This window comes from Mchenga conophoros, linkage group LG1 (assembly GCF_057382185.1).
Source record: "Mchenga conophoros isolate Kocher_MC1m ecotype Shallow Benthic linkage group LG1, M_conophoros_male_GT1.1, whole genome shotgun sequence".
NCBI lineage: Eukaryota > Metazoa > Chordata > Actinopteri > Cichliformes > Cichlidae > Mchenga > Mchenga conophoros.
In genome coordinates, this window is record NC_140526.1 from 7,523,171 (window position 1) to 7,539,295 (window position 16,125).

Sequence of the window (16,125 nt, forward strand, 5' to 3'; positions counted from 1 at the left end):
AAAATAGATTCAGACTACCTTTTAGGCTCAGGTGCAGTGACACGGCTTTAACAAGAAGAAAAGTCAGTCATTCACCACCATCTTCCTGCGCACTAAAACCACCAAAGTCCTCTTCTCCAGTGTCGGATACGAACAGGCTCAGGATGGCTACGTCATCCACTCTCAGCTTCTCTCCTTCGTTGTCACTTACAAAACCAAAGAAATCCTCGTTGTCAGTGTCAGAGTCAAACACCCTCAGAAGGGCCGTGGCGGTGTCCTCCTCTCCATCATGCAGCAGTGCAGCCCTTCAAAATCCGTTGGTGATCGTGGATGTTTTCACACTTTTCCACGCTGTCAGGTTCCACCGGTGGAGTTGAGCATAACTTGCTTTTCGCAAGTTTATCGCCGCTCGTCATCCACGACTCCCGCTGAACGCGTAGCGTTAATTTGAAGTTTGTTTTTCGCGCTACTTGTACGGCACTATGTTGCCTGGCGGATGGACACGTGACCAACATACCACTCTTGAACCCAGATACTGTGTGTCTGATCACATGCCCTTCCGCCAGGCAACGTAGTGCCGTACAACAGCGGAACAAACAAAACAAATCGTCTTACGATATGACAAAAATCAGGGACAATCCATAGAAAAGCCGCACCTGACTAAAAGCCGCAGGGTTCAAAGCTTGTGCAAAAAGTAGCGGCTTATAGCCCGACAATTACGGTACTCATTTTCCACCCTGATTTACGAATAAATTCTTTACAAATCCTACCATGTGGATTCATGGATTTTTTTTTTTCACATTCTGTCTCTCACAGTTGAAGTGTACCTCTGGTGCAAATTACTGACCTCTGTCATCATTTTAGGTGGGGGAGCTTGCACAATCGGTGGCTGACTAAATACTTTTTTGCCCCACTGTATATTGACATTACATAATAATAGTCTGTTTGCTTTCACTAAGTTCAGGTGTTGGATGTAATATGGATTAGTAAAGTGTCTGAATGCAGTTATTGGCTGTATGCCGACACATTGTCAGCACACCATAAACTGAAGAAACTTCACCATTTAACTTTTAACAAGACTCGCTTTATATTGAAAATCATTTCAGGTGATGAGTTAATGATGCTGGTTAAGATGCTGTCAATAGAATCTGAAAAGAATCAGGAAGAATCTGAAAAATAAACCATGCTTTACTTTGTTTGCACTTTTTCATTATTTAGCTACCATAGTGTTAGCCTCAGTATAATCCGGATTATTCTGCAATGTAGCAAATATGATAAAAACAGCACTGGTGTAATGTTTACTGCATTTACCAGACTCTGCAAATGCAGTTTTTACTTTGCATCTTCCACAGGCATCTACACCTTACAGTAGATTTCTTGCTGCCTCATCAATGTCACAAAGGAAGCGTTGTTGACAGTTACATGTTCAAGATAGGTTTAAAGCACCCATAATTTATACACTTCATGGAAAAAAAAGCATGCTTTTTAATTTTTTAATTCAGGTGACATCAGTCCCATTGCCACAAGTATACAAAATCCAGCACTTAGCTATGCAGTCTGCTTAAGGCTTTGTGAAAGAATGGATCATTCTAAAGAGCTTAATGAATTCAAGCGTAGTACTGTAATGCCATCATTGCACCAAGTCTGTTTGTGAAATGTCTTCCCCTATTACACAATAGGTTGTAAGTAGTAATTTTGTAAAGTGGATGCATTTAGGAAACACCTAACTAAGCCACAAAGCCACATAAAGTTACACAATGGGGTTGCTGTTTACTGAAGTGAATAGTGTGAAAAAGTAACTAACGCTGTACTTACAGACCTCCTCTGCCATAAACATCAGCAAAAAAATGTGTGTGCTGAGAACTTCATGGTATAGGTTTCTTTGGCTGAGCAGCTTCTGCTGGTGTAATGTCGAGGTGGTCCAGTACTCTTGCCCATATAGGTTAAATGTTTTGGTCAGCTCTTACTGCCTTTCATTTAGTTTGGTTTTATTTAATTAAGTGATAAAATAAAATAAAAAATATAATAAATGAAAACAAAAATGATCCTGCGGCATTATTTTTCATGTAATGAAATGTTTTAGTGTGCTGAAAGCTGAAAATTTCAAATCTAGCAAACATTAAGGGGACACACATGCTTTAGATTACACTGGTTACTTTGGATGTTTTCTTCCCATCCACATTCACTACTCAAAGGCATAGAATAAAGCACTGAACAGGTGAATGTGGCTCGTAGTAAAAAGTGCTCTGAGTGCTCAGTGAGAGTAGAAAAGTGCTATACGAGTGCCAGTCCATTTACTATATCTTTGGTGAAAGATTCGCTGGAAAATTGTGGGTTTTTCCCCTTAAAAATATGTGAAATTTTTTGTGTTCCATAATTTTCGATCATACTATCTCAAAATTCTTTTCTTCATACTTTGAGCCACAAATCACCACTTCAGTGACACACGTGCAAACCCAGCTTTCCAGTTGTATTTCTGTGTATGCAGGTTAATGGAGATATTATTAAATTAATGTTAAATGTATTTCTAGTTACATGGTGAAAATCTGCTTTTTCTGCCTTTTGATAGTGACACCCCAAAATTTACTTTGTAGAAACCTTTAGATCAAACTTTATCTCATTTACAGATTTCCATTCTGCAAGAAATATGTAATCAGTTTTAGATAATATCTTGTTTGCATATTTAAACATAGATTCTTTTCTGAATGTATTTAATACAAAACATCATTTTCACCTAAGCAATCGACTGGGGAAGTTTCCTGGTGATATCCATTAGGTAAATGTTTACCCCATTCACCTGTAATGTCTCCATTTAATTCACTGCTGTTTAAGGAGATAATTGTGTTGAGTATAAATGCCTTTGCTCCAGTCATTTCTGCTGGGAGGACAAAAGCAAAAGCAGTACAGTCATCTGTGTATATGGTTGTGCTAATTTAATGGATATGAAATAGAAGTCGAAATATTGCTGTTCATTTTTTGTGAGGGAATCTATTTGTAAGGAATTCCCCTAAACTCTTTGAAGGACCCTTTGAGGTCCCAGAGCCCCTCTTTGGGAACTTGTGGGCAATGAATCACCGCATCCTCGCCAAACACCACAGAGGCATGATCAAGCTTGTAGAAGGTAATTGGCGCCAACAGCTGGATGTAATCAGCACACAGCGTTATGAGGCGCTCACTGAAGACGTCAGTGACGTCTTTGGAAAGAGACATCTGTGATCACAAGATTAGAAGTCATTACCATTGTAGCCCAGAACAGTGGTTTCCAAACTGGGACGCTGGGAATTCTTGGAGTCGTCGTGAAGAATCCACTGGGTCCGCAGCAAAATGAGTATTAGTTTAATTTGACTGTTAACACAAGGAGGGAATGCATGTTCTAACCAGAGGTTTCAGTCATTTCAAAGTAAAGACACACAAATTCACAAATCTTTCATCAAATGGCGCATCAAAGTGAATTTTCATTTGGCTGTCAGCTCTGCGGGGTGTGCCAGAATACAGATAAATGTTTAAATATGAAAAACTGGAAAAGCTAGAACCCTTCTTGTTACAGTGCACTGCAATGGTAAAACAAACATGCAAAATGACTTGAAATGGACTGCATACAGTCGCATGTGAGCATACTAGGAAAAAACAAATGTCTTTTTTCGCAGGTTTCCACACAGTCTGATCTGTATTTGATCTCTTTTCATTTCAGAACTATCATGAATTGTAACCTGAAGTCTATCCAGCCTCGAGCGTTTGCTCAGAACCCGCACCTAAGCACCATGTGAGTAAACACTCCATCTTTGAGACCATGTTTCCTGTGCCATGAAAAGATTTATTATGTTATGTGACGTTTGACAGCTTGTAGTCGGCTGTATGGCTGTAGATGACTTAGTGTTAAACAGCAGATGATGCAATTGATAGAGGTTGGCTTCAGGAAAATTGTGGCATTGCCATTACTGTCGCAACTGCTGCACATCTTAAATGAGACATCCATTATTTGCTTTGGATAATTGGATTCCTATCTGCCCCGGGTTCTTTGTGCTTCGGTAGAGCAGCATGCCGAAGACGCAGTTCCATTTAGTCTGCACTCGCCAAATGGACAATTTGTCCAGGAGGCCGAGCATCAGAGAGCTGGGCAAAGTAATTTCTTTAACAAAGGCTGATGTGTCACCATATGACAGCCTGTTATTCCCCAATTTTCCAGGAGTAAACACGTTGAGGAACTCACTCACAGTATTTTACCTGAACACGCTGCCATTTGCAATTTCCAGTCATCGACTGATAGGCAGCTTGGTCTCTTTTCTACTGCAGATGACTGCTGTTAGGCTTAAATCTGTGTGTGTGGGAGAGAGAGAGAGAGACAGCAAGTAGCAGTTCATAATATGGAAACTAAAAATGCAGCATTTTTCATTTGAGAACTTAATCATACCTGTTACTGAGGCGGAAAAATACTGGTTGGACTATGCTGTCATACAAGCTGACTTTTTGGCATCTGAGTATGTGTGTGAGTTCCTGGGTGCACACACTTTTGTCTTTTTAGTGTGTAGACTGCTTTAAAAAATGTTGACATTACTGGTGTCTTTATCTAGTTAGGTGTTTGGTTGAGCTAATTGAGCCCATCAACATTTAATGAAAGTTATTTAAATCCTGCCTTCACTTTAATTTTCTTTCGAGAAGATGGATTTGCTTACACAAGACCGAAAACAAATAAATGATTGTAACCTTCTCACCTCTTCCTCCATTTCTCCCGCTAAAAATAATTGCTGTGCAGTGGTACGGGACTAAAAAAAGATAGAAGAGGTGTAGAACACATAAAAGAAGAACAGGTGAATGAATATTCATGCTTCTTTCCCTTTTATTCTCACTTATGGTGTAATATAAATAAATGAGTGTGAGGTTCAGACCCACAGTGATAATTAAGATGCAAACAATTTGAGCTAACATCAAAATCTCACCAGAGATGTGTTAATTAATGTGTGTCTTGAAAAAGCCTGTCCCAAATATATTTTGAAATTCTATTACGTTTCCAATCCAACAATCTATAAAATGTTGTTTGACAAGTTTTTTTTTTTTTAAAAAACCCAAAAAAGCAAGTGTTGATCATGTTATTTTAGCCTCCGGTACATTCCTACTGTTCCTACATGGAGGCATTTGGATTCCAACCACTGAACACCCCCACTTCAGGCAGTCCATGACAGGCCTCTATTGTGCTCTTGTTAATGCAGGTGGACAGTTGCTAGGTGACTCTGAGGATGATGATGTCAAAGAAGATTAATTATTATGCCTGTGCTTAGCCTCAGAAGACCGACCTCATTGATGTCTGTGTCAGACAGGTCTGCTCAAAGCCCAAGCCATCAGACACTCAACTGGTTGCTGCTTTGTGAGGAGAATTGAAGCTATTGTCTTCATCACATGTTCAGGCCAAAACAGGCTCAATTAGTCACAGCGAAGATATCATTAATCCCGTGTGCTACAAACGTGATGACTGTAATTAAAACCCACCCTAGTTATGTTCTCTTTTCAATCAGTATTCTTCTGCTCTGTTTTTGAAGACGTGTAGCGTCCATTATTTTGCATGTATTACAGTATGTCTTGGTGAAAACGAGCACATCAATACAAAGAGGTGGGATCGTGTTTACTTTTTTAACCATACCAAATCCAAACAAGATACACGATAGAAGTGACATGGGTTGCACTGGTTTAGTACCTTTGCTTCACAGCAAGATGGTTCTTGCTTCAAACCCGCTGGCTAGGGCTAGGGAGTTTCTATGTTCTCTCCTTGTGCCTGTGTGGGTTCTCCCTCTTCCCATAGTCCTAAGACATGCATGTTAGGTTAAGTGAGCGTGAATGTGAGCATGAATGATGCTTCTTGGTCTAAGCCTTGTGAAACCGGCGACATGTCCAGAGCATACCTTACCTATCGCCCAATGATAGCTGAGATAAGCTCTAGCTTGTACAATTTAGTTGATCATGAATTGTAAAAGTGCTTCACAAAACAGATGGAAAAAACAGAAATAACAGAAATTGAAGGAATTGATAGCACACTGGATATATCTGCTGAAGTGGATCCTCCAAACATTCCCATGTGTAGCGAAGTTATAAACTAGCTTATTATGTGCATTTATAACAGATCGGCACATCAAACACCTTCCACATTTGCTTTAACTTAGTAAGGTCTGATACCTGTGGCTGTAAAAAGAAGTCTATATGTATAATAAATCATCTTAGTACTCCCTTGATTTTTGACCTAAGTAAAACATTTTCTTATGAGTTTTTGTGTCAAACTCTAATTTAATGGTTCATTTAATAAACATGTCTTGTTTTTAACAAATGGTTACATCTAGATTAAAATCAGCAATAAAGCAGGGTACTTTAGGACAGGGCTACTTTGTAGTTGACAAGACACTGCTGTATGAGCATGCAGTGTCTTATATGAAGTGAAAAATGCTGCTGAAAACACCCCACAGCAACAGCGATCTTTATAACAGCTAGTAAAAGTATAATACAGCTTTAAACCATGCTGGTCTGAACTGTGTCCACCTCTTTCAGTAGAAATGAATTTAGCTATATTTAAAATCCTTTCCTGTGGCATTGTTTATTTTCCTAACAGCACTTGTCAAAGCATCAGTGTTGTCATCGTGAGATGACCTCTGTGGGCCCTCTATATTTTATGTGAGCCCAAAATAAACCTAATTACAATATACCATAGCCTGTGAGAGTGCTTTATTCTCATCAGTGGGATTCTGCAATTCATAGCAGAGGTCCAAGAGATTTTATCCATGAGCAACCAATGCATTCAGTAGCCCTGCAGATTACTGATGTGTCCTTGGGCAACACATGCAGTCCTTAATTTCTGCTAAGACGATTAAGACGAGCGCTTCAACTGAGCGACATGTAGGTAAATATAAACTGTGCAAGGCTCCAGAATGTGATTAACTCTCCAGTATTAAATATGTGTAACATCGACAAATATTTGTGCAGCACTTTGAATTAATGTGCTTACAAGACATAAACATGAAATCAACAAACTGTCATAACATTTACATTTTAAACATCAAGCTGATGCTGGAAAAATTTACAATTAGTGGTACAGTTAAAAAAAAAAAAAAAAAAAGATTTCCAATTGGACATTGCATAAGTAAACTAAGTGTGACCCAAAAATTATACAGCATGGCGGGGTGGTGATGAGACAAAATATTTAATCAATGTATTACTGACACTTACAGTGCTTAACAAATTTAACCACCTGCCATAAAAACAAGACAGAAGAAAAATATAGAAATAAAATATAGGAAAACTATAGAAAAACTAGAAATCTATAAAAACTAAAAGTGATATTATTTATTAGGAAAGTTCAAACTTGTGAGTCAGAAATGAATCAAGCATAACAGTCAAACACTAAAACATGTTTTTTCTGTTCATCACTGTAAATAAATAACTAATATGGCATCTTAATCAAAACATAATAATGTGCTTTACTGTTTTTTTCTTTTAAAAAAACACTATATTTGAAAAAATAGTAGATAACAATTAGGGGATAACAATAATAATTACATATCACAATATATCATATCATAATATGATTTTGATTAAAGTGCTTGGGCATATGATGGGTTAACCATTACAGAAACATAAAAAAAATTATTTTAGTAATTACCAGTACTGTTAATTGCAGCTGTGGCATAAACCTTACACTGAGTAGTGATCTTGCGTTTCCACTCTGTGGTCTTGAACACTACTTCGCAGGCAGAAATCGTATCTCTTCAGCTGCACTCAATTCATTTAACTCAAATTTCAAAACCCGCTCAATTCTAATTACTCCTGGAGTGCCCCAGGGATCTGCCCTGGGGCCTCTTTTATTTATCATCTATATACTTTATCTTGGTCATGTCATAGATAAATTAATTCTTACTTTCCATTGTTGTGCTGATGGTATCCAGCTCTACCTGTCTACTAAACCTACTACCACTATCACACCTGCTCTCATCTTCTCAAATAGCCTTATCGATAAAACGGTAGTTCTCCTCATTGGCATCAAATCCAACTTGTCTAAATGTAACAGTTTTTCACTCCCCATTGCCATCCTTGCTCACACCTTGGTTATGTCCAACACTGACTACTGTAACTCTCTTCTTATTGGTCTTCCTCTCCTATTGTTATTTATTTAATTCTTTCTTTGTTTGGTGAGTGAAACTTTTAAGTAAGCCTCATATTCTAGCCTCTGAGGTCAGTGAGGTCAGATTTATGATTACACCTCCCTTCATCTTAAAATAAACTATCTTCTGTTTTCCAGAAAATACAGTGACTTGCAAAAGTATTCGGCCCCCTTGAACCTTTCCACATTTTGTCACATTACAGTCACAAACATGAATCAATTTTATTGGAATTCCACGTGAAAGACCAACACAAAGTGGTGTACAGGTGAGAAGTGGAACGAAAATCATACATGATTCCAAACATTTTTTACAAATAAATAACTGCAAAGTGGGGTGTGCGTAATTATTCAGCCCCCTTTGGTCTGAGTGCAGTCAGTTGCCCATAGACATTGCCTGATGAGTGCTAATGACTAAATAGAGTGCACCTGTGTGTAATCTAATGTCAGTACAAATGCAGCTGCTCTGTGACGGCCTCAGAGGTTGTCTAAGAGAATATTGGGAGCAACAACACCATGAAGTCCAAAGAACACAGCAGACAGCTCAGGGATAAAGTTATTGAGAAATTTAAAGCAGGCTTAGGCTACAAAAAGATTTCCGAAGCCTTGAACATCCCACGGAGCACTGTTCAAGCAATCATTCAGAAATGGAAGGAGTATGGCACAACTGTAAACCTACCAAGACAAGGCCGTCCACCTAAACTCACAGGCCGAACAAGGAGAGCGCTGATCAGAAATGCAGCCAAGGGGCCCATGGTGACTCTGGACGAGCTGCAGAGATCTACAGCTCAGGTGGGGGAATCTGTCCATAGGACAACTATTAGTCGTGCACTGCACAAAGTTGGCCTTTATGGAAGAGTGACAAGAAGAAAGCCATTGTTAACAGAAAACCATAAGCAGTCCCGTTTGCAGCTACAAGCCACGTGGGGAACACAGCAAACATGTGCAAGAAGGTGCTCTGGTCAGATGAGACCAAAATGGAACTTTTTGGTCTAAATGCAAAACGCTATGTGTGGCGGAAAACTAACACTGCACATCACTCTGAACACACCATCCCCACTGTCAAATATGGTGGTGGCAGCATCATGCTCTGGGGGTGCTTCTCTTCAGCAGGGACAGGGAAGCTGGTCAGAGTTGATGGGAAGATGGATGGAGCCAAATACAGGGCGATCTTGGAAGAAAACCTCTTGGAGTCTGCAAAAGACTTGAGACTGGGGCGGAGTTTCACTTTCCAGCAGGGCAACGACCCTAAACATAAAGCCAGGGCAACAATGGAATGGTTTAAAACAAAACATATCCATGTGTTAGAATGGCCCAGTCAAAGTCCAGATCTAAATCCAATCGAGAATCTGTGGCAAGATCTGAAAACTGCTGTTCACAAACGCTGTCCATCTAATCTGACTGAGCTGGAGCTGTTTTGCAAAGAAGAATGGGCAAGGATTTCAGTCTCTAGATCTGCAAAGCTGGTAGAGACATACCCTAAAAGACTGTATGCAGCAAAAGGTGGTTCTACAAAGTATTGACTCAGGGGGTTGAATAATTACGCACACCCCACTTTGCAGTTATTTATTTGTAAAAAATGTTTGGAATCATGTATGATTTTCGTTCCACTTCTCACGTGTACACCAGTTTGTGTTGGTCTTTCACGTGGAATTCCAATAAAATGGATTCATGTTTGTGGCTGTAATGTGACAAAATGTGGGAAAGTTCAAGGGGGCCGAATACTTTTGCAAACCACTGTAGTTAATATCTGATAACCTAATTCAATGATGCTGAGTTCAGAGATACCAATAAAAAATTCAGTCACATACACTTTTATTACAAAATGCAAATGACTTTTTTTTTCATTGTATTTCAGTTTCCTTAACACAATTTGCATGTTTTCAGAGGTTTCTTTTAAATGGACAGAATGACCAATCAGTAATTGCTGCCATCCCAAAGTGGATAGCATTTTAGGCTGGCTTTTGAGTTGTCAATGAACAACCTCCACTCATCTGCATCATACTCACAACCTATTGCTCTCAAAAGATTTTCATAATCCCCACTATAGACAAAGTCATCATCAATTTCAAAGAATGGAATAAGATCCTTCTCACGATGCCTATAAAGAGAAAATTTAGATGCTAGAGCAAGGAGGTTTTTCCTCGCTGAGGCTAGACCCAAGCGACTCAGTTGCTTCCTTTGGCAGATCAAAATCTCGTACTAAATCATTTAGCTCTGACAGATGAGGTACTAGAAGACAACTTTTTCAAATCTTCATCACTTTGCATCTGGAGACAAAACATCATCATACTCATCTCACTCCTCATCTAAGCCAGTAACAATGGGAGGTGGTATTTCATTTAAATGTGTTACTGGTCTCATTGCTGATGGCAGGTTAGGGTAAGTAAGAGATTATTTGGTTTTGGAATGGTATCCAGAAATATTGACTAAATAGAAGTAGCAGTCATCAAAGTGTTTCAGTGGCTCCCTTTATTCCATTGGAATATGAAACCCAAGCTTTTGAGTTCGGCTTGTCTTGGTCGACCACAAATATGCCAAGCAAAAAAGAAAAAAAAGAAAGAAAAAAAAGCTGCTAAAAACATCTGGATCACACTTGCAAGTGCTAATAGTGAAACATGCTATGTGCAAAATAGAACAAAATAGATATTATTGTTGAAATCAGCAAACCAAAATTAGGGAAAAGAGTAATCAAGCGTTAAATTTCATATAGCAAATGTGATTTAGGGCAGTGGAGAAAATCACACATCAGCATCACCTGATAAGGATTTTAAAGTTCCTTTTGCAAAGGATTTTTAGGTTGTAATCCTGCAAAATGACTCACTGGTTGTGCTGGTGCATTCGGAACAAAAAACAGCAGGGATGCTTCTTGAAGTTGCAGTAAAAGTAGAACAGAAGATGATCAAACTAATCAGCATTCTACACCAACAGCACAACCTCTCGTTTAAAGTGGCTCGATTGTTTTGTTTTGATGGTGATCTGACAGATGTTAAAGTACCACCCATGAGTGTAACATCAGTTTTTAAAGCTGACCAGACAGGACTTCTGTCATTAGTGGATGAGAGAGGACATGGACCAGAATGCGATTTTGCTAATTGTTCAACTGTGTGCACTTAGAGGACTTTAGCACTTCAGTGTGCAACGCTGTTGTATTAAATGCTTGTAAGTATTCTTTCTGTCATATGGCAAAAGCAAAACCATAGGAACTATAAAGGAACAAATACACCAAAACAGTTTTAAAATATTTACATTTTTTATTAGGCTTCTTTGATTATTATATAAAAACAATAAAACCATTCTCCAGTTTATTCACTTAAAGTCACAGTTCTTAGGTGGTTGCTTCAGCTTAGAAAATAGGCCTTAAACATGAGTGCGTGTTAGTCTGCTACTTTTGGAACGCAATACTCCTACCAGCACATCTAACTTTATTTACTATGTTCTGATATTTCAAACTTAGAAACAAAAGCAATAATAAAGGAGTAACAGAATGCATTAATAATTTATGGGCACTTTGTTAACTTGTGGCTATGGTTTGCATACAATATTACTACATGCAGTTTTTAATTAGTCAATATTCAAGTTGAGGTATACAGTTCTGTAATTTCTAAAGGCTTTGAGTGTAATGGGCTTTTTTCCAGAAGTCTCAGCCCAATCAGTTCAGGAAAATGTGCTGATTGTGCAAATTATTGGAACAAGTTTCTATTTTATTTAGATAAACATAAAAACTTTCCTCTGGTGAAGCAGTTTAAGAATATCTCTATGGGATATCTGTCTTCAAAAAGACAACTCATCAAGTAAACATATTACTGTGTTTGTCTCAGTGGCACCAGTGACGCAGCAGCAAATCCCATCTCACCAATTGTTGTGGCTGGAGAAACTCATGAAACGGCCTCAATCCTCTTAAGTACCACAAAGGGACATTAAAGGAACAATCAGTAATATTTTGCACTGTTGTTGCAGATAATGACAATTTCCGGTGCCAGCAAGTCAATGGTTATCAATGCCTGCTGATATTCTGAGCTTCATAAACAAGCAGTCACGTCTTGACTCCATATTTCATCACATGCATGTCCAGCATTTGCTCCCCTGATGACCCTTGACGTGTGTTACCACACTTAGCTCAGTTTCATTCACCAATGTATGGATAAATATGCAACAACCATACACCAAAAGAAGTTAATTTGCTTGGCAGTTTCTCCTCTTAATTTTACACCACATAGGATTGTTTTAATGTTTCTAGGCAGCCACTTATTCTATAAATAATGTATGAATGACACATTATCACATTATCATAGCTGACTTTTTATTCATCTTCTACTTCACTTCACGCCATGAACAATACTCACCTGTAACCGCAGCTTTTGAGTGTGTCAGTAAATACTGTAAAATGATGTGGGGAAGTCTAAAACGCATAGACATGACATACAAAATTTTACTTAGTAAATCACTGAATATAGGCATTTGTTACACTACCCATTTCATTATTTTTATCTTAACTTATAACGCCGCTTGAGGTGCACTCTTATATAATTACCATGTAACGACATCTAATATATCTATATTTGTAATGGTATATATACTTTAGGCTACAGTCCCACACACCAATACAAAGATAATGAGCACACAAACACAATATTTCAACTGTGACTCTACTGTAGATGTTCAAGAAGAATTCTGTTTCTGTTACCTGTTGAAGATCGGGTTCTTGTTGCTTTGCTGGGGTCAGCAGATATTCAGCTGTTGCAACATTCACAGTCTTTTCTTCTAGGTTTGTGTTAGCATGCTGCAAGATTGTGTTTTCTTATCAGCAATAGATAGTTGTTTCTATCCAGGATGCATTTTGCACTTTACTGTAACTTTCTTCTTCTGGTTTGTGACCCCCCTGGTAACCACTGTTTGCTAGAGAAAACTGTGTATTCCCTAACCTGTTAACAAGTGCTTTGCAGGAGTTTCCAACAGCAGCGCACAACTTTTACTTTAAAAGCAAACATTCTCGACTTTGACAAAATGCACAATTTTCCCTATTGACTGGAGATCCCCTGGGAAACATGATACATGGTGACCTGTGTAACTGATGCCTTAGTCAGAAGCATTAGGCTAATGAAGAATGCATGCTTGCATGTGTTGTAGTTTTCATAACATGTATGACACTTAGCTAAAAAAAAATCCATGGGCCTGTTGTTGAGGGTGACATGTACTGCAGCATATACAGTTAAACAACAAGAGGAAAATATTCCACATAGTCTTGGGTTTATTTGAAATGGATACACTGGTCATGTCTGTTGTGATTGCTGCAGTGGCCTGTATTAGTTTTAGAAAAATAAATAAATTTGAGTAGTCAGAGTAGGCATGCTATGTCACTAACATGGCTGTTTTTCATGAAACACAAGGATTATGGTTACTTCCTTTCCTTTTAGTGCATTTGTGTTTAATGGGCTTGACTGATATTGTAGGAAAAAAACAGGCTTTTGAAATATACTGCTCACTGACATTATCAAATGGCATATTCAAAAGTAAATTGAAAGAAAGGATAAAAATAAAAGATACAAAAGATATAGTATATGATACAGTATAGTATAATATAAATAAATGTATAAACAAGTACCGGTACAGACAGGTTTAAATCAGGAAGCATGAATAATTAAATGATAAAATAATAATGCTAAATTCCTTGTTTTGTTTTCTGGTTAAAAACAAATGATTTACTGGCTATCCAGAGTTGTTGTTTTTTTTTTTTATGCATATTTTATGCCTATTTTATATGAGCTGACAGTTTTTGAAGGCGATAGGAATTTAGGAGGCTTGTTTCACAGCTTAGCTTAGTTTTGATCCTGTGAACACTAACCAAACCTGTTCCAGATAACCCAAGGGGTCTGAATGGTTCAAAAAGACTGTTCAGTGCTTTATAAACAAGTAATAGGATTTTAAAATCCATCCTTTGACACACAAGAAGTTAATGCAGTGATTTAAGATCTGGTCTAGCTAGGCCACTCTATCGGTGTTGGTGAAGACTTGCAACAACATTGTGGGGGTTTTTTTTGTGCTTTTATCTCTGGCCAACTAAAGATAAAAGTGCAAACATGTTTTTACATCCCTTGTTTAGAGAGACATCCTTTACCTCTTGTTATTTTTTATGGTGATGAAATAGGCATTGATGTGCTTTCAGTGAAAAAAGTAAAAACTAAATGGTTTATACTTTATAATTTGGATAATATCCCATCCATTTGAATAATCTACAAACCTGGTGATGATCGGCTCACTGAACAGAAATCAGTTAACTTCCCAGTGCCTGGTCTGTTTATTTCAAGCACAATTAAAAGTTAAAACAGTCACACTCACTATTGTGTTAAATAAATTAGTAACAGAAAAGCAGGGTGTCTGGGAATTTACTCTAACTAGGAACCCTAAAAGTCCCCTTCAGCAACTCCTTTGTGAGTCTTCAAAACACATAAAGTGATATAAAATGATTGTGCAGGTCGTAGACCTCACTGACTATACTGTGTAAGGACTTGTCAGAAAGCAAACTCCCCAGAGCTTTCTGTGGAAACACTCCACATTACACAAGAATATCAACAGTGCACTTTTAGATATTAAAAAAGTGAAAATAATAAATCACAATGCTAAAGAATTTTTAAAGCAGTTCCCTGGACAATAGATTAATAAAAATGGTTTAATTTGGATATTTTGACATATTTTACCACTTTTAGCTCAAATATTACAATTATTCAATATTTTTTCTATATCTATTCAATATGAATTACTAACGGATATGCTTTGTGGTGTTATTTGCATTCTACTTCAAACAGAATCAGATATATAGAAAATTATGGCATAGCTGAATAAAGGATACACCTAACTAAGTGTACAAAATCACTTAAACAGACTTTAGTCTTCAATGTCCACACTTACTTCAGAGGCACATGAGGGAATTAATTCCATAGGTTCTGTGTATATGCTGTGAGATTTACCCTGCTTTTAAAACTAATGACAATTTTCATTGTCTTTCTCAGGTAGTGTGACCAAAGCAATGAAGCAATGTGAGGAAACGTCTCATAACTCAGATATTCAAAACTTATATAAACGTAAAATTTGCAAGTGAATCAGGGCCTCTACTGTATGAGTAATGTTGTTAGAGTGCTTTATTGCCTCTTTGGTTCACTTAACATATCAAGTAGCCCAGCAGAAACTCTGCAGTGAAGCAAGGTGATTGAAAACTACTTTTACTGAAGCCACAAATCACTGTGGAGCTTGATGCTTGATCGAGACCCCGTGACATCACATTAGCTCACCATCCATCCATCCGTCCATCCATCCATCCATCCATCCATCCACCTCCACCAGCTGTCAAAGGATGAGAGACAGTGTACACAAATACACTGTTAACCCCTCTCGCTTAACAAGAAACAAACCTGTCCACGATTTTTTGGTTAATACACATTCTTCAGTGGTAGCAACCAGAGTAATGTGTTACCTGTAACGCGTTACTGTAATCCGATTACTTTTTCAAGTAACGAGTAAAGTAAGGGATTACTATTGCAAAAACAGTAATTAGATTACCGTTACTTTCCCGTAAGCACGCTGCGTTACTGCGTTACTAAAACCGTGATTTTTTTTTTTGCCAGAATGTCTCATGACAGTGACGTAAGCGAGTGCGACGTTCATGACAACAGCTGTGTGCAGATCAACAATGGATAAAATATCGAGTCCGGGAGAGAGTATGAGCGTGTAGCGTTTAAAGCGTGGAAGTACTGACCTTACTTTGAGTTTGATTCCATAAAAAGTGACAAAAACATTAGCGTCTGTTGTGCGTGGGAAGAAAACTTCTTTTTACATCGAAAAAAACCCCCTAAACTTCCAAGCAAGCACCGAGTGCGCTACGACGTAATGGGAAATTCACAGAAACCTCCGCCTACCCAACTCCTGCTTTACAGGTGAAAATAGAGCAACAGGGCCGCTAGTCTTTGATTTTATTTATTTTCTGCTGTGTTTTACTTGCATCTAGTGCGTGTAAA

General features: G+C 38.1%; 1 protein-coding gene across 3 annotated transcripts in view; it reads left to right on the forward strand.

The window, feature by feature from the left end:
* Nucleotides 1-16,125, forward strand: part of ntrk3b (neurotrophic tyrosine kinase, receptor, type 3b) — a 225,691-nt gene that overhangs the window by 42,715 nt on the left and 166,851 nt on the right. For all 3 annotated transcript variants that reach the window (XM_085243837.1, XM_085243919.1, XM_085244004.1), the window contains exon 3: nucleotides 3,671-3,742. In XM_085243837.1, the coding sequence (XP_085099963.1) occupies nucleotides 3,671-3,742 (72 nt within the window). The remainder of the gene's footprint in view (nucleotides 1-3,670; nucleotides 3,743-16,125) is intronic.